Source organism: Tauraco erythrolophus, chromosome 3, assembly GCF_009769465.1.
Source record: "Tauraco erythrolophus isolate bTauEry1 chromosome 3, bTauEry1.pri, whole genome shotgun sequence".
Classification (NCBI taxonomy): Eukaryota; Metazoa; Chordata; class Aves; order Musophagiformes; family Musophagidae; genus Tauraco; species Tauraco erythrolophus.
The window spans coordinates 51,897,565-51,921,605 of NC_141467.1; the positions used below are offsets into that span (position 1 = coordinate 51,897,565).

Consider the following 24,041-nt stretch of genomic DNA (forward strand, 5'->3'; position numbering starts at 1 on the left):
GAGAGGTTTTTGTAGTATCTCTAAACAAAGTTTCACGTTTATTTTATTGTATCTTTTTAAATAAATATTTTTTATTTTACTTTTTGATTTATTTTTTTAAATCACTAAGACCCTGGCAAGTACATAATTGACTTATGTTTCCCAGTAGCTCGTTGCTACTTCTTTAATTCAAATGGCTTTCAAAGCCATGTACCATGATAGCCATCATGCCTTCTTTATGAATATGATGGCAATCTTCCATTACTGCTAGAGAGTAGTTGTATGGGCACAAACGTTGAAGCAGGGCATGAAAAAAATGATATGATACTAGTGAGAGTAAATTTTATATAAATTTATGATTTTTGCAAAGGAAAGGTCAGGATAACTTTTTCTGACTCGAGCAGGATTAATGTATTAGGTAAATGTGGGCATGTTTGGCCTAGGATCATGAAGCATAGCCAACTGAGAGCTGCTCTGGAAATTATTGTGGAGATCTGGTGGTGTTGGGTTTTTTTTTCCTTTTTGGCAATGTGAAGAGTCTTTGAAAGGTCTTCAGGCACATTTTTGAGGAAATCCAGAAGCCAAGAAGCATATTTCAGTCCCCATTGTGAGAGAAAATGCATTTGGATAATCATCTTCTTACGAGGGCGTATCAGTAGTTTGCTGAAATCCTGATATTGACAGACAAGTGGCAACCTACCATTGACACTTCATTTTTGGATGCACTCAGAGGAAAAGATTTTTGTTGTATTCTTTCTGACAGGTGTCCTTGTGGACTTGGGCCTAGAAGACAATGGAACAGCATATCAGAGAGCAGAGAAATACGTGGTTCGGCTAGACAACGAAATTCAAACAAAATTTGAAGTTTTCATGAGACGAGTGAAGCAGAATCCCTACACACTGTTTGTGCTGGTTCATGACAATGCCCACGTGGATTTAACAAGGTAGCTCCTTCAACCTACCAAAGGAAAACCATCCTTTCTCTGTATCTTTCAGACAGGTTTTTCAAAGGACTTACTATCTTAGACACCCGATGCTTTCTCTAGGCCTAAGGCACTTTGGGCCTCAAAATCAGAAATCATCTTTTTTTGCTTGCCCATGATAGTTGTTAACTAATTCTGATTTAGCTGAGGATAGATGAGACTAGTTTCAGATTTTTGGATCCCTATCAAGACTGTTAGTGGTAACTGCTGTGGTACTGAAGTCCAGGAAAAAAGGCTGAATTTTGAAACCTTCTTTATTCCTTTTGTCTTTTTCCTATTTTGCCCCTTTTTGCTCTACTTAAAGCCAAATCTCTTCTGTGTTCACAAGCTACTCATTTTTTAATTCACGTTTTTATCCCTGATGATAGTGTTGGTTTTAATATAAGAAGGCTTACAGACATTTAACTCTCCACATCATCTGAAAAATGCCCAAGCTACTGTGAGAAAAGGATTTTTAAAACAGCTATGTTGGATTTGACCAGCATTAGGTCTGAATACAACAACACATACACACATGTGCAGAAACATTTCTTCACACTGAATCACAACTTTAATGTGGAAAAAGAAATAAAGAAGGCTAATTATTCTGCTCTTGTTCCATGAGTAAACTGGGGAGAAAAATCTTAATGTGATTTAGACATGATGCATAAGGCTGTGGGATTCATTTGAATATCAGAGTTGTAATAAACAAAATACTTTGAAGGACAGCTGAAAACAGATAAAAGCAACATTCTTCCTGACTTATCTCGACCATCACATTTTTGTTACTGTCTTTGCTGTACACTGAATTTGGAATTCCTGAATATCCTGGAGGCGAAGATAATTCCAGGAGCTGAAAATCAGGACATCAGGAGACTATCAGGTTTCCCACTCTTTTAGAAATATTTTGTTTCAGGCTGGAAAATCCACAGGATTTTGTGAAATTGTTGCTATATCCTAACCCCACAGCTCATGGAACAGTGTTTCTCAGTGAGAGGGATTTCATCAGCTTTGGCTTATTTTTTGTTTCCTCCATCCAATGCTGTTTTAAATGGGCACACTAATTCACCTTCTTACTGTCAGCAGCACATTTTGGTCCTTTATTTAGGTTTTTTCCCCCGTTGCCTGAATCTGCCCACAGAGAACACTCCAATGGTTTTGACATCTATCACCCTTCCAAACTGATTTTTGAGCTGTGATTCTCAGTGCTGTGGTCATTTGGAGATTTTTCTGCAGGAAGAGAGTGATTCATTGAATCTCAGGATGTCAGTAAGGCAATTCTTTGCATTCTTATTTCTGCAGTGCCATTTCAAGTTCCCTGTCACATGGTGAGCCTAGTCATGGTCTGGCTGATAGAGTTATTAATTGCAGGGAGGTCCTTGAAGCATTCAACCTCCTTGTTCTTCAGGTCAGCTCTTTTCCTTACGCCTTGCAAACGCAGCAGTCCAGGATCAGCTCTAGCAATGAGGTACATTGGATACAATTTGATGCTGTGGTAAGTGTTTAATTGTCAATTTTACCTGTGAATTTTAATGTGGACCGCACATCTAACAATCTAGCAGATGCATATGTTAGGAGGGAAAATTGTAGAAGGGAGCTCTTTCTCTGCTGGAGGTTGTTCTCTCAGACTCCAGATACATAGCCCTGGGATGCTGATGGTAGAGGTAACACTGGCATTTAGGCTCAGGAACTGCAGATTTTTCTTTGTCCAGTCACACAATATGAGAACTTACTTTCTACGCTCTGGTCAGACAAAGCTATGTAGACATGCCATAAAGCTCTGGAGCTGACTTTCTGTTTTCAAGCTGTCTGACTTTTGGCCGTAAATTATGAATCACATGGACTGTCAAGTCTGCTCATAACTTTTCTTGTACCAATAAAAGTTGTGCACTAGATTAACAAGTTATGGTGTAGTAGGTGCCACCATTGTGCAGAAAAGAAGATCTGTTGGACATTCTGCACCATTAGCTTTTTTCATCATTTCAGCGAGCTAATTCTGAGGATGTTTTGGCTAAACCTGCTTAAAAAATAAAATTTTCTCCTATTCCTTGTTTCATATATTTACATACAGTTTGACTTTACTGTGTTGAGTGGACTATTGGTTTCTGTAAAGTGTCTTAAAGTGGTAGCTGTAAAAAATAGTTGAAGTCAAACAAACAGAAGACTGGAAATGAGGGAGTGAATGAATATTTTACTTTTTGGCTGATAGTTAATATAAGCCATTATAGTGACCTTCTGTAAAACGATCTAGAGAATTTTTTGTTTCCCAAAAGTAAAAAATGAACAACTTTCAGTCTTCTGATAAAAAAAATAACCGACAAAAAAAGAGACTGTATTTGATTAATTACATTCCTAGTGATTACTGGTGATGTAAATGCGCTTGAGACCATGCTGTGCTTCCAGCAAAGGTCTCATGAAAATTGAGGCAGCAAATATTCTGCCTTTCTGATTGCTATCTGCAGATTTGTCCCAGCAAAGGAAATTATTAGTTTCTGATTGCTATTAGAGATGGGTAGAATCTGACAATCAAGAAGAATTTTGGAAATTAATAATCCTTCTCTTTTTAGGCTCTGCTTTAAATAGAAATGAGGTAACAATTGTCAGTAGGTACAAAGCCAGAGATAGGGAGTTAGAAAATAATGAGCAGGATTCTAGAAACCCCCTGCAATCACAGGTAGGAGATATATTGAAAAATTTGCAAGGATCTACATCTGTCTTTCCTAGCTGTAGACAAATAATAAGTTAAGTAAAAAGCAGTTTACATTTTATTGTATTCTTTGAAACAAATAACATCACTGAGGGAGAATGAATGAAAAGAAAATATGCTTTGCTTCGAAAAAGACTTTCCTCTGATTTTTTTAAGTTACCAAAGAAATTAAAAAAAGTTTTCCTTATGTTTTTGCTATCTCTGTATGGAACAGGATGACGCAGCAAGTGAAGACAAGCTGTACTTCGGTTTGAATGAATACAGCAAATCCCTCCAATGGGGAGTCACAAGTCCCCTTTTGAGATGTGATGAAACCTTTGAAAAAATGGTCAACACGCTTTTGGAAAGGTAAATAGTAACATAGGAGCTTGGGATTCTGCTTAATTGGGATTTTAAGGATACAGATATAGTTATGAGCCCCATCACTAGGGGAAGAAGGTATGATGACCTTTGGTGTTGATCTTGGAATCTAAGCAATATGTGCAATTTTAATTTCTGTAACAAATTTAGTGCTGTTGAAGAAGTAAGGGATCTCCTTCATTTGTTTTTAGAAGAGATTAGGCCCATTCAACAGCAGTGCAGGCTCAGCTGTGCTGCTCTCATTTTTATTATTTCATTAGGTGGCTATGGTTTTGGTTCCTGCGGCTCAGAGCCTGAAAGTGGCTTGTTAGTACCCTGCAGCTGCCTGAACAAGCTACTTTCACAGGACATATCCAAGATATAATTAAATGTGAACATTGCAAGAATGAAGGCGATGCTGTAGATTCCAGCAATAAGGAGTTAATCTGTTCTGCGTATCAGCAGGACAAATCCTTATAACAATTCAAGCTATAGTTCTCATTTTATTTTCATATTACTGGAACCGGATTGTTCTGTCTTCAGTACTGTTTTTCCTGTTTTATTTAGGTCAATATAATAATTGTAAATTTGTATTTATTAACTAAATTACAATATCAAATGTGTTAAATTAGCAACATAAATGAATAATTAAGTACATCATTAATATTTATTATTATCTACAAATATATAAGTAATGAATGTGATAAATAGTAATAAGATCAGTTAATCTTAATGGATCAGTTCTTTAGGCTTCCCATAGTCTTTCTGGCCAAGTCCAATGGAAGAGATAGTGGCCACTATTGCTCTCTTTCTGTTCTTAAGATGTGGATGGGTAAAAGGATGAAGGAGGATTAGTGCATGTGCAAATACTGCTCTGATACGAGGTCGGGATAAGACTAGAAATTGACAGGAGGTGAACCTGTACCTTGGAGCCAGGATACGCTTTTATGCAACAGTTTATTGATTTATCCTTGGTTTTCAAGAAACTGGGGGTTATTCCATCTGGGTGGATGAGCCATACAAGGTTACAAATCTGAAAATATTGCAGACATTTTGATGTTCTAAGAAAGTGTCGATTTGTTTTAGTAGCAAAAAAAGCTGTGGGTACTTTTATGGGAAGAGGAGTAAAAAGTCTTTAAAAAATGTATCAATTTAATCACTGGCTTATGGTATACAGATCTAGCTACTGTATCCACTGGTTAAAGACAGACACAAAATTTTATTGGATCTCATATTGTCCATTAAATTACTCAAGAAAGAGTCCAGAGAAGATTGGAACTTTTACTTGTTTTAGTCATTTGGACTTCTGTGGCGCAAGACTAGCGCTCAAGGTGTAATAGCACAGGGTTTTTTCTGTGTTATGGTGGTGAGTGATCTTGTAGGGAATTTCAACAAGTTGAGTGGTTTTTTGCTTGAGTAGGTTTTAATCTTTTTTTTTTTTCTTTGCATTTTACTTTGTGAGTTCATATCTGTTGTCACTGCATATAGCTGTAATGAGAGAGAAAGAAACACTGGCTATGTAATTTAAAAGCAAAATGAAAGTTCAGATTTGGCTCAGAGCTGGCAATCCCTGTCAGTAAGTCTAACTTTCTAGTGAGAGGGTGAAAAATCTGAAATTATGAAGTACTTCTCCCACAAGCCACCTGAGCAGTGATGGTCCTCCAAGTTCATAAAAGAAAAAAGCTTGTGAACAGCCAAGCAATTATTAGCCTGTGCTATGGATTTGAGATGATTTGTATCTCCATCAAGTTAAAGACCTTTAGCTGAAATTTTGGCCCAAATGAAGATAACAGAAGCTTATAGTTCCTGTGACTTGAGTGCAGGACTTGGCTCTTTGTCTTCTGCACTTGGGCCATTTATTATTATTTAGTTAGTTAAAACACAGTTAGATGTTCTGCAGAATTATTGTCCATGAAAATCAAAGGCTACAGAAAAAAAAATGGGCACTACTTTACGACTTGGTCCTGGTTTTTGGCTAATTTTCAGGTATTGCTTCATTTTTACTTGTGCTAATACAGAACTGTATCTCCTCAAAGGTATCCCCGGCTGCACAGCATGGTGATTCGCTGCTACCTTCTCATTCAGCAGTATTCCCAAGCTCTGATGGCTCTCACAACCATGGCCTCGCTAAGAGATCACAGCACGCCCGAAACGCTCAGCATAATGGATGACCTTATCACTTCTCCAGGAAAGGATAAGAATGGCTGTGGCCACATGCTCGTCATTAGGGTGCCGTCTGTGCAGCTAGCCATGCTGGCCAAAGAGAGGTTACAAGAAGTAAGAGACAAGTTAGGTCTGCAGTACCGTTTTGAGATCCTCCTTGGGAACCCTGCCTCAGAGCTTACTGTCGCGAAACACTTTGTGACACGGTTGAAGGTTAGCAGAAACTAAATGTTTGTTTGTATGCTCATTGTAGTCATCTGACTGTCCTATGTGTTTTGTGTTTATTCCCACATGTCTGTAGGCTAATTATCTAGAGGAAAAGGGTGCATGTTCTGTATCTGTCTCCATGGAAGTATACTGTACTTTTAATGAGCATAAATGATTAAGAAACTTGGAAAAAAACTGGTCTATGAAGTCAAACACCAGATGTTATCTCACTTCTTAAAGTTGAATAGCAGCATGAGTCAGACAGGGTTCATGTCTGAAAGCAGAGCTCAGATTTCCCATCTCCTTAGACAAACTAATTCTTTCCACCTACTTATCTGTCTGTCTAGTGTATCTGTTGTCTGCTCTGTCCATCCATCTTCTGCCCTTCTGATAACGGGTAAGGTATGCTGTTTGTCATAGACTTCTTTTCTCAAACCACTGCATGCTGAAAGCCTCTTCTGCACAGCTTATATGCACCAAGCTAAACTTTTGCATGGATTTCGAAGAGCATGGTTCAACTAGCCACATCCACTTCCTGAATTAACCTCACTACATTAAACAAAAGGTAATGGATTGCCTGCCTTAGGCACCAGCTTGAAAGTAATACTGGTTATCTGTCCTGATCCTTGCTCTAAGTCTCAGAGAGACATTCATTTTTGGTTTCTGCTATGAGTTTTACAGTGTATTCAAAACCACACAGACAAGGAATTAATTTTGTTAGCCTTTCTTAAAGAGCATGCCTACAACCAGAAGCAGATAAAATGTTCTTAAAGAAGCTAACGCCTCTGCTTCTCAAACCTTCCCTGCAGCAGGAGAGGGAAGAGTGATGCCACATCAGGGCAGGGAGGGTGGGAAGCTGCTGCTGCAATACTGATAGCTGGACTGTTCCTCTCTCTGTCAGACCAGCCCTCTGGACAGCCAGTCGGGTCATTCCTCTCCATCAAGGGGTTGGCACACCCAGAGGTACAGAATGAAAGAAGAGATGGAAAATAATTGAAATAACTGTTTTGTTGACCAGACATGCTGTCATGGCATACTCTTTAAGTGTAACTAGAATCAAACTGGTGGGGAGGCATTCAGAAGTGAGGAGCTCAGAGGGCTGCATCTCTTTGCCCTTCCTGAATAAGATGGTCAGGAAATACATCTTCTGTATGCAAGTTTACAGCTCAAAGCCCCAGGCACTCGGGCTTCTTTTTTAAGTCTTTGGGCTAGCAGAAAAAAAAAATGAACTTTGTATCTGTCTTCTCCTATTTAATTTTCTAGCCATGTACTTTTGCAGAAACATCTGTCATTGGAGGGGCAGGGTAACACAAAGCCAGACTAACCATGCTGAGCCAGAAAATATCTCTCTGCTGGCTGAGGCTGCTTTACTGAGCCAGTAGATGTTGTTAGGTAGTTGGAGAAATAATTTTTTTCTGTGAACAAGTTATACAGAGAGTGCTGAAATCAGCAGAGGAAAGAAATTGGAACTGGGGAAAGAGAATAGAACCATAGCAGAAAAGGGGAACATGACTCCAAATCATGTTCTTCCTAAGCTAAGAAAAAAATCGTCGTAGGTTTTTTTCAGTGGAAATTTTCAAAAGGTCAAATGGCACGCTGAATTGCTGATCTGCTAGCGAGACCTCCTTTTCAATCCCCTTCATCTGCCTGGTAAGATTACGTATAAAACATGACTTTTCTGGGGAAGAGGAAGGGTATGGAGAGAAAAGGTCAAGGGTACAGGTTAAGACTAGAAGAACCAAGACAGAATTCAAGATAGGGTTCTTGTTGCAAGGTGTGTTTTCCACAAAGCTTGCGTAAGTCTTGTTGCTCTGACAAGAGAGCTGTGTATTGTTGTCTTGCACAGCTGTGCTGAGAAGAGTAACATTTATATTATTTTTATGGGCAGTTTGAGTGGTTGGGCCTGCTGTCATGACTCCGTAAAGTAGATTCTGTGCCTCAGCTAGATAAGACCCTTCTCAAGAACTGATCGTGTCTATTATCAATAAGAAAGAAGGAGAAACTTTTTCCAGTGGAGCGATATGCTGTAGCTCAAATACTTGATGATTCTGTAACTGTTAGGGCTTAATTTCCTTGTCTGAAGAGACTTTAATGACTGATGAGCATGGAAATCTCTGGGTTCTATGGAAAGAGCTTCTCTGCTGATCTCCTTGTCTTGACTGGTCAAGTGATCTAAGAGGCTGTGTTGTCAGTTTTCCTGGCAGTACCTATAATAGATTGTCAGGAACGGCTGGATATGAACCTGCATGTTTGCATTTCGGCTTTATAATATAATTTCAGTATTTGTAGAGATAGAATGACTCGTTTCCTTTCTAAGTAAGAGTCTCTGAGTCTTTCAGCTTTACTTTCTACTAACAGTTGCTGTAAGGTGCTCATGCCTGTCTTGATCAAATACTGCCTGTATCATCTCGAAGTCTGGGCACTGTGCAACACAGCAAGAAAGATATTGTTGCTCAAGATAAAGCAATGTTTTTAGGAGGCTACATCCAACACAGAGAGCACAAATGGGCTCAGCCAGATTCAGTAAGCTCCACTGAACCAAGGGGACTGAAGGGTGTAGGGAGATGGGACTGACACAACCAGCCTTTCCCGTGTTAAGGGAGAATGATACAGTTTTGTGGTCTTAGGCCTTGGTGGACTGTAGTTAAGGAGTCCTTTCTTGTGGGATTAGCTCCAGTAAAGGGAAAATTTTTTTCTTTCATATAATCTTTCATTATATAGAATAATTAAGCAAATATTTGAGGATCATGGAATCGTTTTCGTACTCCACTTGAAGGTCTTTGGCTTTACATTAGTTTCAAAGAACTTTTATCTGTGCCAGCTTGAAATCGAAGGCATCAACTGCTTTTCTGACAGACCACACTAATACCACAGCAGGTGTGTATTTCCAGCACTGAATAACGTATTGCTATGTATCCCTTTTCGGTGCGTCTAATGCTTGGCTAACAGCTACCAGAAAAAAATGCATGCCTGAACCTAAGGTCTCCTTCCTGTTGGCTGTTGAGTAATCAAACTCTGTATACAAAGAAAAAGCAGGAACTGAAAAAAAAACAGGTGAAGGTTTAGAAGGTGTCATTTAAATGTGACTGGAAGTTTCTTTGTTCACAGGCTTGGAGGGGAAATGAGCAGGATGATTGGATCCCTCGCACATATCAGGATTTGGAAGGTCTACCTTGCATTGTTATTCTAACTGGCAAGGACCCTCTAGGAGAAACTTTCCCCAGGTGCTGTTATTATGCTTGCAATGTGATTGTTCTCTAACATGTTTAGATAACTTGGGGGGTGGTGGATAAGTGGTTTGATACTGTCTGACTATTTTTTATATAAAAGTGTACTTTAGACTTTATTTGGGAACAATTTAAAATTTTGGAAACTGCAGTTTGTGAAAAGTAAAGTTTCTGTATTGTGTGGGTCAGTGAATGTCTGTGCAAAGTACCAAGAAGCATAACTTATATGCTGAATATTTAAAAATAATTTTATATTTACTGGCTAATAAAATTGTTTGTGAATATTTATAAAGCTATTAAAGATAAGGAGTATTCTTCAAAGTCAGAGAAAACGACACTTTCTTTTTTTTCCTTGGATTGGGTTTTTTAGGTCATTGAAATACTGTGACCTTCGACTAATTGACTCAAGCTACTTAACTCGGACTGCATTAGAGCAAGAAGTAGGCCTGGCATGCTGCTACGTATCGAAGGAGGCAATTCGAGGGCCTATTGTAGCTCTTGACCTTAGTGAGAAGGAGCACGAGAAGGCTAATGGTAGCGAGAATGACTCTGATGAGCTGTTGATAGACTTGGACCGACCCCAGAGTAATAGCAGCGCTGTCACTGGAACCTCAGGTCAGTTGTCCTGCTGTTGCTCAGAAAAACAAGTCTTCGTTCCTATGTCATTGGAATTTGAATGCAAACATCGAGATGTTTAGTCAAATGTGGGTTGCGTAGCTGTATCGTGCTGCAAGCTAGGCAATAAAATGTTGGTAGCAGATTCTTTCCACAGTGAGCAATTTACCTGTGTACAGCTAAAAGGGAAGGATGGTGTTGCAGTGGGAGGGTGGTATGCCGTAGCTAAGGGTCCCTTGTGATTTTTATTTTTAAACTTGCATTTCACGTTTGTTGCTAGTTTCATCTGGTGGATACTGAAAAGATCTTAAAAATCAGAGTAGAAATAAACAGTGTAAAATTTTTTGAATAGAAAAATGCTCTGTAACTGCAGGGGTAGCTATGAGTGAGGTCGGATATTTGCCTCCTTACCAAGACCTATAGAATGACTGGGTCTTGCCCTGCCTCTTCAGGCATCAATGGAGCATCATCTCCCACCAGGCCTTTCCTTCCTTGCATTCCTCAGGCACTTCTGGGTCCTTCCTTTGTTTCCCTATAAGTTTGAGGTATTAAGGCAGCTGAACTGAACCTTTGCCATACACCAGATCTTCCCATACACCAGCTAAACCTGATTGGTATGGAGGAGAAAGCATAGACCAGTTCACATTAAAGTTGCAGTGAAATTAATGCTCTGTTCTCCATAGAAAGGAAGGTCAAATTGATCTATGTATACAATGGTGTGTTATACATGAATTTCAGAAGGTTGTACTATCAAATTCCAAATGCCAGATGCAAAATGGTAGTTAACATACAGAGACTGGGATTGGGACACTTGTGTTTGGACTCTGAACCCTAGCAGAAAGGCCGTTGCCTGTCCAGCAAGAGACACAGATGAATGTCAATGATTTCTTTTTAAATGGTGAAACACTGACCTAAGCCACAGCAGCACTCCTCAAGCAGAAGTATTTGTACATTAGGATTGTCCCATAGATCAAATGAGTTCATGATTTTCTTGTGTTGGCCGGTATCTGTTCATTGCCTGCTCTTTGTTTCCCCAGGTTCCCTGGCTGACAACGGCGTGAGCTCCTCGAGTGCTGCAGACAAGTCTCAGAAGCAAGCACCATCGCTTAACTTTCAGACTGTGGCGCACAGCTCAGTAGATGAGGGAGCTTACCCCAGTTTCACAGCTGGAGAGACCCTGAAACAAGAATGCGATTCCCTGGGCAACCAGATGGCGAGCAGCACCACTTTGAAACTATCATCCCTGTCTTCGGTTTCCCAGACTTTTCGGTGGCCTGCCCATTTGGCCAAAGACAGTAAGGCCCTCCGTGCTGCCCTGCCACGCATCGTCATCCTGTCAAAAGCTGCCTACTGTCTCCTGAGCTCACAGAAAACTGGGAATTTGCCTTCCTCCTCTTCCCTCCTGCCTCATGCCGATGTGTCTTGGCTGAGCTCTCTGAGGCCTCTGCTTCACAAGGACATGAACAGTGAAGAGCAGTCTCTCTACTACAGGCAGTGGACAACAGCCCGACAGCACCACGCGGACTTCAGCAATCAGAGTGACGCGTCCGGCTCCAGGAGTTTTCACCCCAGGCGGCTGCTTTTGACAGGACCACCACAAGTAAGAGAACAGTTCCTTCCTCTTGCCTTATTAGCAGGACGAGAGGAGCAGTGATGAGGGCTGCGGATCATAACGTAAAGGCCTCTTGCAAGATTGCATGCAGTGATGTGTTTCAAGGTCAAAAATCAGTTACATTTTAAGGTTAAGCCCGTGCTGGAAGTGGTAAAGAGGGGAAGGGCGATGCTGTATGTCGTGTTTTAGCCTAAATGAAATATGTATGGATGGCACTGGGCATAAAATTGTCATGAGCATAGCAGTAGAGAAGCAGTTTTCACTGCTGATCTCCCTGTGTACAAAAGTGATGTAGGCTGTGGGCCAAGTTTTGCTCACAGATCAATTTTGTAATACTGTTTGACATAATGGGGAATATTTCATCTTGTTATGTTTTCAGGCAGAGCTAGAATGGGGTAAGCCCAAAGGCCTTTATCTGAAACGTATCCTTCCTTTGTATTAGTCTGAGTTGGGATTTGGACTTTTTTCTGTCTCTGGCGCAGGTGGGAAAGACTGGCTCATACTTGCAGTTTCTAAGGATTCTCTTCCGCATGCTGATCCGGTTGCTGGAAGTAGATGTGTACGATGAAGAAGAGATTAATGCCAGTAAGTATTTAGTAGTCATTCTTAATATCCATTTTAATGAGCCTCTGTTGTGTATGATTCAGCAGTGACAAATTTTTAGGCTCACGGAAAGACTATAAATTACACCTACCACTTCCCCTGTCCATTACTGTGTAGCTAGACTTACTGTAGGCATCCACATTTATTTAAATACAGGTGAATAAAAATGTAAATTTTATATTGGGCTTAGCTGAGAACTATTAAATGTATTTTGGATTGATATATTTGGATAGCACTAAAATGGAAGTGAACACAAAACTGTAAATGGGCAACATTGGCCCATGTTATCTCTCCTTGCTACTTTTTAAGCACTGGCTGCTTTTAAGCAGATGAGACATTTTGTTTCTGGCCAAAACATCATTATTATTTATGTTCAACTATACATTAGATATCAGTTTTCAGTAGAACTGCAGTTTACAGATCTTATGCTGAGGAAAAAGGGGAGGGGGAACCTCTTTGGATTTGTGCTCATTTGTCAGATCTCACAGATCCATTAACTGCTGTGGCAGGATGTCGCCTCGAGACACACAAACCCTTTTAAAAATAGGTCCTCTTCAGGGTGTTCTTTACATAACTCTATGGTTTTGTAGTGAAGATAACTCTATGATGCGTAAATCTCGTGACCATTAGACTGGCATCTGAAAATGCAGTTGCTGTCAAACCTTTGAAAGGACTGTTTTGTATTTCTGCTCAGAAAGTGCTATTAAATTAAAAAAAAGAAAAATTATTTTCCCCTTGACTTGGAGCTTCGGGGACTGTTATTCTTTCGTTATTTGAACTAAAGTACCCTAGAAACTTAGGATGAAATACCAAAATGTAAGAGAAGTTCTGCGTCATGCCGTCTGGCCTGCTGTAGTCACAGCAACCTGTCACACCCCTGCCAGGAATGCGTGGAACTCCATCAGAAGAGCAGTTTGGGTTTGTTTGGGGTTTTTGGTTGTGGCTTTTTTGTTCCCACTACTTCTGTTGGAATGCTCTCCAAAAGCCTTAGTGTTCTGATGGCTGAAAATATTTTTTTATTCTCCAGCCTAAAGATGTTCCTATGCCAATTATAAACATTCTCTTTAGAACCAAAGGAAATGTTTATTTAAATTAACATACTTTTTCTCTTCTTTGATGTTTTCGTCTATGGTGTACTCGGACAGAAACCTTACCCTCTCTCAGTGTTCATCTAGGTAGCCTGGATCTTCTTATAGGGTCCTCACAAATGACAGTCTCTTTGTTCTCCTTACTGGTTTAGTAGCTCTGGCCTGCACATCTATTTTCAATTTATTCTTCTGGTACATGAATGACCAGACCTGAATGTGGTATTCTGCAAGATGTTTAACCAAGCCCGTGTACAGCAGCTCCTGTGTTCCCCTGCCCCCACTGAAAGCCCCATGATTGTTGAAACCTATGGTTGCACTGGTCTTTTCTGTTCTCCCATTTCACTGGCACTGAGATGGAGCTTGTACTCGTGTGCTCCACTGCAACTCAGAACTATTCCAACTGAAGTGCTCCCAACCTGCTGCAGAAATGCTTGCTATTAGTCCTTGATTATATGTATGACTCATATTTTCTTCTGATAAATATCGTCCAGTTTCTGTTAACAGTTTTCAAGGGTGTTGAATTCTTTCTGGATGATCTTAGATTCCTTCTTTATATTGACAATGACTCTTAGAGAATGCCACCAGCAAACTTCAGCCAGTTTTTTTTTTTGAGTTGATGATATTAGGGAAAATATTAAACAGTGTGCCCCTCTGCTGATCTCTTAACTTTACTGGTAATCTCCATCTGCCTTAATGCTTATGGTGTTACATGCTGCCATCTTCTGTTTAATCAACTTGTTAAATTTACAGACCATTCACTGTCTCCATTTTCTTCAGCTGTATTAATAATTTGTCATATAGTATTATATCAAATACTTAAGTCCAGAAGGATAAGATGCTGCGGTGGGTTGACGCTGAATGGACACCAGGTGCCCACCAAAGCCGCTCTATCACTCCCCTCCTCAGCTGGACAGGGGAGAGAAAATATAGTGAAAGGCTTGTGGGTTGAGAGAAGGACAGGGAGAAGACCACCACCAGTTACCACCATGGGCAAAACAGACTTGACTTGGGGAAATTAATTTGATTTATTACCAATCAAATCAGAGTAGGATAATGACAAATCAAAACTAAATCTTAAAACACCTTCCCCCCACTCTTCTCTTCTTCCTGGGGTTAACTTTACTCCCAATTTCTCTACCTCCTCCCTCCCTCCCAGTGGTGCAGGGGCACAGGGAATGGAGGTTGCAGTCACTTCATCGCACATTGTCTCTGCCCCTTCTTCCTCCTCACACTTTTCCCCTCATCCAGGGTCCCATGGGAGACAGTCCTCCATGAACTTCTCCAACATGAGTCCTTCCCACGGGCTGCAGTTCTTCACAAACTGCTCCAGTGTGGGTCCCTTCCATGGAGTGCAGTCTTCCAGGAACAGACTGCTCCAGCATGGGTGCCTCATGGGGCACAAGTCCTGCCAGCAAACCTGTTCCAGTGTGGGCTCCTCTCTCAATGGGGCCACAGGTTCTGCCAGGTCCCTGCTGCAGCACAGGCTTCCCACGAGGTCACAGCCTCCTTTGGGCACCCACCTGCTCTGGCGTGGGGTCCTCCACAGGCTGCAGGTGGGTCTTTGCTCCACTGTGGACCTCCATGGGCTGCAGGGGCACAGCCTGCCTCACCATGGTCTTCACCACAGGCTGCAGAGGAATCTCTGCTCTGGCACCTAGAGCAACTTGTCCCCTCCTCCTTCACTGACCTTGGTGTCTGCAGAGTTGTTTCTCTCATGTATTCTCACTCCTCTCTTTGACTGCAGCTGAGCAGTTTTTTTTCCCCCTTCTTAAATACATTACCCCAGAGGTGCTACCACCGTCGCTGATGGGCTCGGCATCGGCCAGCAGCGAGTCCCTCTTGGAGCCAGCTGGCATTGGCTCTGTCGGACATGGGGGAAGCTTCTAGCAGCTTCTCACAGAAACCACTCCTGTAGTCCCCCCCGTTACCAAAACTTTGCCACGCAAGCACAATACAGATGTGTTGCATTTCCTTTGTTCAGAGAAATAGCTATGTCATAACTGTATAGTGAAAGTAACACAGGATTTCTTCAGTCAACCCATGTTGCATTTTATTACATTTTTCATTTACTTCAACATCTTTAATTGTTTCCTTAACCCTCTCCAAGTTTTGAATATTACCAAGGTCAAAGGAATGGACCCAGAGCTCCGTAGATTACTGTGTCTCCTCTTAAATAGTTATGACGTATGTGCTGTGCTTGCATTGACATCGGGCTCCTGTCTGATTTCACGTACCTGTTCTTTCAGAAAGCTGGCATGGAGATTGTTCTTTATCTCTGTTTTGAGTGTGTATCAAGCTTTTAGAGCTTTGTTTCCATCTTGGCTTATAGTAAACCTTTTATTATCTTGAAAACATAATCATCAAAGTAAAAAGAAAATGAAAGAAATTATTTTAATTTATATAGTTGAGATGATATAGCAAAGAAAATTGTTATTTTTTTTCATGCACTTCTCTGAGGTCTACCTTAGCTTGGCATTTGGCAAAGTGTATTTTATCTCACACTTGTTGACATTTAAGACAAAACTTCATTCACTGGTGAGCTTTTTCCATTCCTCATGGACTTTGTTCTTAATGTCCTTTTTGACATAGTTCCTGGTATGCTCGTTACTGGTTGTTTGGCAACTGCGATTCCAAGAAGTCTGAGTCTTGCTCATAGGCAAGTCCCTGGTTTTCTCAGGCCAGTTGACTTACAGAGTGAGCTTTCTCAGGATTTGTCTGTGTGGACAAACTAATACGCCTCACCTGACCTGCAGCGTGGCGTATGTTGATTTGAGTGTAACACGGTGCCAGTGAGGCTAATGGCCTCTAAACTACTGCTGGCTCGCATGCTATTAGGTCAGTCAGGGTAGGGTGAGCATGTACTCATCCATAGACCCAACCTTCGTTTCATCTGAATCTGCTTTTCTAAAATCAGTAACCTCAGTTACACACCTCCTTTTGTGTGTTCTTCCATCGCCTTTTAAACTGAATTGACTCATGTTCAAGCTGCAGTCCAAGGTTGTTTTCTTTGGTGGGTGCTTTCTAATGTTCCCATTACTTACACTTGATTTTCTACTTGAGACTTCTCTGTTGAATCAAAGCAAAGAAGTTCCAGTTGATCTTTGCTGGCCACATCCCATTCTCTAACAGGAATGTGTCTTTTACTGCCTTTATCATGTACCACCAGCTACTAGTTTGTAAATTTGTACAGCCTCTTTCCTATTCCTTTCATTCTTCTGCCTTTGGATACTTTTGCTTCTCATTTACCCAGTGCTCCTCATTCCACCATAGAGAGGCTTGAGACTACACCTGTGTCTCCTGCACAGATAAGACCATTCATTTGAGCATTTTGTGCTTAAACCAGAGTGAATTATACCTCAGCAGCTCGATGAGGAGCAGAGCAGAAAGATACCTGTGAGGTATCCTTCACCTGCACACAGTTTCTAAGGAATTGCCATTTCTTTGAAATGGCTTTGTGTGGATTATAATTTCAATTTTGGTAATATTTATTGTGTTCAAAGACGTCTGTCCATGTGCACCTGTGTGAGTTCCTGTGCAATTGTAAATCGGCAAACTTCACGTAAACACCATTCAGTGGGTGTCTGATACTGCTTACCTGAAGTGTCTTGTTGCAGATCATGCAGAAAACAGTGAAGTTACTCAGTCTAGCAATGACCACTGGCCAGATATTGAGATCTTCAGCAAAATGTCTTTTGACCTGAATGTACATGACCCCAAGTACAGAACTATAAGTCCCGTATACACAGAACAACTGTCAAGAGTGAAACAAGGTGAGTAGAGTTTTTTAGGACTACGTTCCTACAAAGAATCAGGTTTTATTGGTTTGGTTGAACACATGAGTTCACAAGAGCCTTTAATCTCCGAAACGAAATGAAACAAAACAATTTGTGTGTTCTTTACAATTGTTACGGGGATCAGAGTCTTTGTTTTTAACATTCATAAAATTTCTGTTTTCTTTGTGAACAGAAACAAGCAAAGAAACAAAATCAGAGGAACCTAAGAAACGGGAGACTGTGTCCATGATGTTGACTAAATATGCAGCTTACAATACGTTCCATCACTGTGAGCAGTGCCATCAGTATATGGACATTAATCCCGCCGCACAGGTTGGTGTCAAGGTCCAAGGGTAAACTGCATCCTTCAGTTTGTTGTGGTTTCTCCAGGCGTACCGCTCTGGTCTCAGGACTCATGCTTTCACCTTCCCTGAGATGGAACTGTTTAATTCTTCCATTCTCAGGGGAGATATTGAGCTACAGACCCTGGAGCATCAACTATGTATGCTGCGTTCTGCATGAGCAGTTCTCCTCTCCAGCTGCCACTGACAAAGGGTGAATATTGTGACTAGTTGTCTCAAGCCAAAGTGTTATTCAGCCTGCCCAGAGTGTTCGTGGTATCTCATGGGAGAGGACTGTAAAATTGAGAGATGCTTGTCTTACCTAAATGCCAGCCATCCACACCTGTGGTGGGAGACTGGAAGGCCTATTTCTTCCTCCCTTTGTATGTAACTGTGCATGCTTCTCAGCAGTAACTTATGAGTCACTAGACAAAAATGATCATTTTTAACCGTCTAATTAAAAAACTTTTGATCTCTAAAACAAACAGTTGTGCTTGCAGGAAACTGCCAGGTAATATTATTCCTGGTTAATAGCTCAGACATTCTCTCTTAACCACTACCAATAGCTTACTTGGAGGTTTCTTATCTCAAATCGTTCTTCCCTTGCTTGCTCATCTTTTCCAACAGCTTGCTATTAACCTGACACAGCGTAGACACACCGACCTGGCAATGTACAACGTTAATTACCTTAGAGCAGCACCAGCGGATCTGGTTTAGACCTCATGCTTTATTAAGTACGTCGACACAAGCAAATCCTCTCAAAGGATATCTGTCGTTCACTCCACTCATCTTTGTGCATGTGGTCAAATATAATGACTAGTAATAAATATAAATATCTACTTGTATGTGCAAGTGTGAGTTGTGTATATAGAATTATGATAACTGAACTCAGAGGAATTACACATCCAAAGGGGAGTCATTGGATAGCAAGCACTGTGAAGGGAGAGAGATTCTTCAGTGCTTTAACAGAACCTAATAAAGCCCCTTTCATTTTACTTAGGCTGATTATTTTGATTCCTTAGTAAAGATTAGAGAAAGATGACCACTAAGAGTAAATTATTTGACCTGGTAGTAAGACAGATAACTTGTGTAGGATGAAATCTTATCAGATATGTAGGCACTTTGTATACACTTACACGCTTCAGTGAAGCACTGTGCAAACTTAAGCTCACTCAGATTCCTCATAGCCTTGTTAATGGCGTGGTCTGCCTTGGTTACCTAGCTATCTAGAAGAGTATTGCCACAGGAAAGATACTATACTAAAGCAGCCCTGCTGCTGCTGACGTGTCTGAATGGCACTGCAGTCTGTTGTGGAGGCACAACCACACTACACTGCTCTCTCAATCTTTTGGTAAATTTTTGGGGGGCAGTTTGTTTCCTAGTATATATATTCTTCACTTCTTGTAAATACCAATAAATAATTTCCAGCTCAAATGGACTTCAGAAGAGTCCAGTTTGGCCACAGATCATTACTGGTACAGAAAGCTGATTGCTTTAATAACAAGGCCAGTTGCATGCCTAAGTAATGTGGCTTATGGTAAAGGAAAATGAGAATATAATAGAGTTAACTTCAGTTACTGAAATAGAATGTTTTGGATATTCTTCCCTGATGGCTTCCAGTAATGTGAGTGTAAGAGCAGGTTGCCATAGACTCCTTCTGGGTTACCTGTTTGCCAATCTTTCTTCCACTTTTTTTGTTTTATACAGATATCTGACTCCACTCTGCATGCGTTCACGTTTTCATCCTCGATGCTAGGAGAAGAGGTTCAACTTCATTTTATAATCCCCAAGTCCAAAGAGAACCATTTCGTCTTCAGCAAACAGGGAAAACATCTAGAAAGCATGCGTCTCCCACTTGTTTCTGACAAGGTGCGTGTGCTGCTTTTATCCATCTGCTGACTACATGTGCTGAATGCAGTCAACTTGACATAAATTTGCAAATTAATGGTGGTTGGCTGGGTGCTTTTTTTTTTCTGTTTTCTTTTTGTTTTAAAAAAGTCCTTTGCGTAATTCTTGCCTGACTGTCCTGAGAAGTGGAGTTTTTGAGGACAGTCATCCCTTTTTGCATTCCTAGTTTCCAGTTCATATGTGTTGCAATGATCTTAAAATCTGGTATAAACAATAAATAAATAAAAATCCATATCAGGAATAACCTGCTTTTTTATCTAATGTTGCCAAAATATCTCCTGTTCCAGCAGAATTTGAATGCAGTCAAGAGTCCTATCTTCACTCCATCAAGTGGACGTCATGAGCATGGCCTCTTGAACCTCTACCATGCCATGGAAGGCATCAGCCACCTTCACCTCCTTGTAGTCAAGGAGTATGAAATGCCTCTCTACCGTAAATACTGGCCCAACCACATCATGCTCGTCCTGCCAGGCATGTTCAACAACGCTGGCGTTGGTAAGAAACACCATCAATGCATTGCTGTGAGGATATCAGAACCCCTGTCGGACAATGTGGATCATTTTGTTGAAGGAAACATTGCAGCAGCCTCTCGCATTCGTGCTGTGATAATAGCAGCAATATCTGTGCAAAATGCAGTGGTGTGTAAGAACTGCAGTTAGGGATGTGGAATATATGTTTGTATTGATAGCTGCCTTCTCAATTTAAAATCTGATGTTTTATAGGCCATCTTCACTCGTTTTACTCAGCCCTGCTGTGCGAACGTTTATTCTAGACATTTTACACACGACTTTTCAAATTGCAACTTTTTTAGTTACCTGAAGCTAAATATTAACTGCAGCTGAACACTGGGGGCTTGAACTTCGGACTTCATTTTCATGGATGCTGATTTTTTTTTTTTTTTTCCTGCAAGAAATTTTAAGTAGCTTCAGTTTTAGAATCTCAGCCCCTTCTTGGTTCAAGTTACTTTGCCAAACGTGATTTTGTGGGCATTAATAGAGTTTCTTAAAAGGTCCAGTCTTCTTGGTATATGCCTTCTAGATTTACTCACATTGAAAAAGACATATTGATTTCTTTTTAAACTAAGATGTTATCAGCACAACGTTCATAAAGGGTAATGACTGCAGACATTCATGTAGCCTTTCTCTGGAAAGAGAGTGATAAAGTCTAATAAAGATCTCCATATGTTTTCACTATGGTATTTTCTCAGGTGCTGCCAGGTTTCTTATTAAGGAACTTTCCTACCATAATCTAGAACTGGAACGAAACCGCTTGGAAGAACTAGGAGTCAAGCGCCAGTGCGTGTGGCCATTTATTGTGGTCATGGATGACTCCTGTGTCTTATGGAACATGCACAGCGTCCACGAACAGTCGAGGTAAGTAACCACGCAGCGCTGGGATCCCTGCACTGATCCAGCACAGACAGCAGCACACCTGCGGCTTAGGCTCATCTCTAGCATCTGACAGGGTATGAAAGACCAGACGACTGGAAAAGTTGTTGGCAGTTGGGCAGCTGGAGGTGCTGGTAGTGTACTTGAAATATTGCTACGGGAAAGCAGCTTTCAGCAGTGGCTTTGATGCAAGAACACCAGGCTGCCTGAACAAAGGGCTTCACAGAGGTCATTGTTCAATCAATTATTATTCAGATAGCCCAGGAACTGTACACTTGGACATTAGATATATTGTCTAAAATGCAAAAAATCAGCTCTTTCACTCAGAGCATTAGGAAGGCAGTAGATTTGTCTCATTGACCACCAACATCCAGCCTCCTGCTGTTGAACATTTCCACCTGGCTTTACCCTTAATCTGCATCCCACAGTCAGTACAATCAACAGACCTCTGCTTGTGCTTGTTCTTTGCCTAAAGCCACTCTTGCTTTTAGTGACTATTTGAGTCATTTCTCAATATGTTACTTCCCTGATTTGTTTTGATTCCATTTATGTTTCGCAATGAAAACAGTTTATTTTGGGAACTTCAGCATTTTAGAAGGCATTAAGCTCTGGCTCTTCTCAGCACTTATGCTGTCCATTATGGAGAAAATAGCCTTCTAGAAATTGTGCATAACGTGATTCCTTTTCCCTTTCTAAATTGCTGTTTAAGACCTTATTCTGCCAAAAGGCCCATTTTCTTGTAATGACTAAATTGATGGAAAAAGATTAGTTGGCTGTTGTTTGAAAAGTCCAAGTTTATGTATATATTTTTACAGCATCTAGAGTAAACACTCTCAATTTTTAATGGAATTACTTGGTCCATTGTATACACATAGAATCATAAAATGGTTTGGGTGGGAAGGGGACCTTAAAGATCACCTAGTTCCAAGCCCCCTGCCATGGGCAGGGACACTTGCCACTAGACCAGGTTGCTCAAAGCCTCATCCAACCTGGCCTTGAATACTCCAGGGATGGGGCATCCACGACTTCTCTGGGCAACCTGTTCCAGTGCCTCAGCACCCTCAGAGTGAAAAATTTCTTCCTTAGATCCAATCTAAATCTCCCCTCTTTCAGCTTAAAGCCATTGCCCCTTGTTCTGTCACTACACACCCTTGTAAATAGTATATGCGTATATGTACTTATATGCAGTGTATGTTACATAAAATTAATAAGCCATGTTTGTATGTTGTGTATGATCACATTTTGCAGCCAGTCTCTGGAGCCTGGGGGTTCCAGCAAGAATGTATCTCTGAAAAGTGTCCTCCAACACATTGAAGCCACCCCTAAAATTGTTCATTATGCAATACTGGGTGTTCAGAAATGGAACAGCAAGCTGAATGCCAGGAAAGCAAAGTCTCCGTTCTCCAGGTGCCACGTGCGTGATTTTATACTGCTCAACATAGACCTGACCCAGAATGTGCAATATGATCTAAACAGGTAGGATATATATATTTATGTGGTAAAATAATATGCTGTCATGATAAGAATCTTGTCACCACATTTCTAAATGCTGTCAAGATAAACAGAAAGATCCTGTCTAAGGTAATGAGCACGCAATCACAAAAATAAAACACAGAGTAATATACATTGTGTCTCAATGAATAAGGCATCAAAATAAACTTACCATCAGCCTAAAAACCTGGGAGAGGCAGACCATGAGGCAAGGGCAAGGGAGGGCTACAGAGGACTGAAAAGGCAGGGAGGAAGGAAAAAACTTAGGAGAAAAAAGTAACCAGGAGACCAAAGAGAGGAAAAAGGAGGCCAAAATCACATCAGTCACAGGAAGAGCGTGGCGCTTCCAGAGTGCCTCTGTAAGAGGCAGGAGCCTGTTGCATGACTAAGAACAAGAGTATCAGTAATGTCTCCACCATTGCTATGTCAAATGCTATGAGGAGGGATTCCTTGTATTTCCTTCAGAGTCAGCTGTCCTCCATGTTGCTGCTCAGATTTGCAGTAAAAACAGATGAGTAAATAACTTTTCACTCTTTCCTTCCATTTTTTCCCCTCCTCACCTAAATCCAGCCTAAAGCATTCGCTATGAAGCACTATTGTCATGGGGCTTTACCTCTAGTTTTGATCACAAACTGAAGCAATATCCAATTCCCCCATTCCCTGGCCAAGTGAGTTTAGAATAAACCCTGTCTCTGCTAGCCATAGACTGGCCCTGAGGCATCTCACTCTAGTCTCCTGCTGCTGGTTTCAGGGATTCTGTGTATTTGATGAGGAACTGTAGCCTGTCAGTGCATGCTGGGCTCTGGTGTGGCTTCCAGAGCTCTTGATTTCACATTCTCTGGCTGGTTGAATCATGAGATGGGAATCAGCCCACAGAAGTGAGCAATTACATCATAAATAGCGCAGGATAAGTGTTAGTTCTCAGCTGCTTTGTCTCCCTTAGCCGGGTATTTGTCAAAGCCACATTTATCCCCTGATTGCAGTTCATCAAAAAATATGTCACACAGAACTGGCTTGTTGAGAAATGGAGACTGGTCACTGCAGAGCTTCTCTCAGTTCTAGTTTTTTTTTATATATTAAAAAAAAAGAAATATAAAGGAAAAAAAAAAAAAGGAAAAGGTGGGGAAGAAATGATTGACTTTAAGAGGATGAGATTGCTAACCAGACTTGTTGGAATGGGGAGGACACATACAGACATGCTGAAAAGTGAAGACTTGTTTGGTCGTAAGATGACCAGAAGTTGCTTTCCTGCACCAGGAGCACACTGAAGGATCGAGTCTTCAGAGCTGTGTGGAGAATTTGCGTAGGCACCGTCTCCGAAAAGCTCTGCTGAGCTCGTTCCGGTGCGTTTCAGCAGCGGGAGTGTGAATGTTTGCTCATGCGCCGCAGCCACACAGCCGGTTTAGTGATCTTGTGCTTAATGTCCAGGTATTTCTGCGAAGACGTGGATTTTAATCTGCGGACGAACAGCAGCGGCCTGCTCATCTGCCGCTTCAACAACTTCAGTGTCATGAAGAAGCATATTCAGGTTGGAGGACAAAAGGACTTTGTCGTTAAGCCAAAAATCATGGTGAGTGTGGATGTATGCTCCGTCACACAGGGGTAAAATCAAGACCTGTTTCCCCTAGAAATAATGAA

The 24,041-nt window shown here is 41.0% G+C and overlaps 1 protein-coding gene across 1 annotated transcript in view; it reads left to right on the top strand.

The window, feature by feature from the left end:
- GREB1L (GREB1 like retinoic acid receptor coactivator) overlaps positions 1–24,041 on the top strand; it is a 79,979-nt gene that overhangs the window by 50,468 nt on the left and 5,470 nt on the right. Inside the window, exons 16-30 of the mRNA XM_086608600.1 lie at positions 743–923; positions 2,244–2,436; positions 3,863–3,996; positions 6,024–6,363; positions 9,466–9,581; positions 9,955–10,199; positions 11,237–11,799; positions 12,294–12,396; positions 17,117–17,272; positions 17,469–17,608; positions 19,324–19,485; positions 19,815–20,019; positions 20,732–20,897; positions 22,161–22,388; positions 23,832–23,973. Of these exons, the coding sequence (XP_086464726.1) occupies positions 743–923; positions 2,244–2,436; positions 3,863–3,996; positions 6,024–6,363; positions 9,466–9,581; positions 9,955–10,199; positions 11,237–11,799; positions 12,294–12,396; positions 17,117–17,272; positions 17,469–17,608; positions 19,324–19,485; positions 19,815–20,019; positions 20,732–20,897; positions 22,161–22,388; positions 23,832–23,973 (3,074 nt within the window). The remainder of the gene's footprint in view (positions 1–742; positions 924–2,243; positions 2,437–3,862; positions 3,997–6,023; positions 6,364–9,465; positions 9,582–9,954; positions 10,200–11,236; positions 11,800–12,293; positions 12,397–17,116; positions 17,273–17,468; positions 17,609–19,323; positions 19,486–19,814; positions 20,020–20,731; positions 20,898–22,160; positions 22,389–23,831; positions 23,974–24,041) is intronic.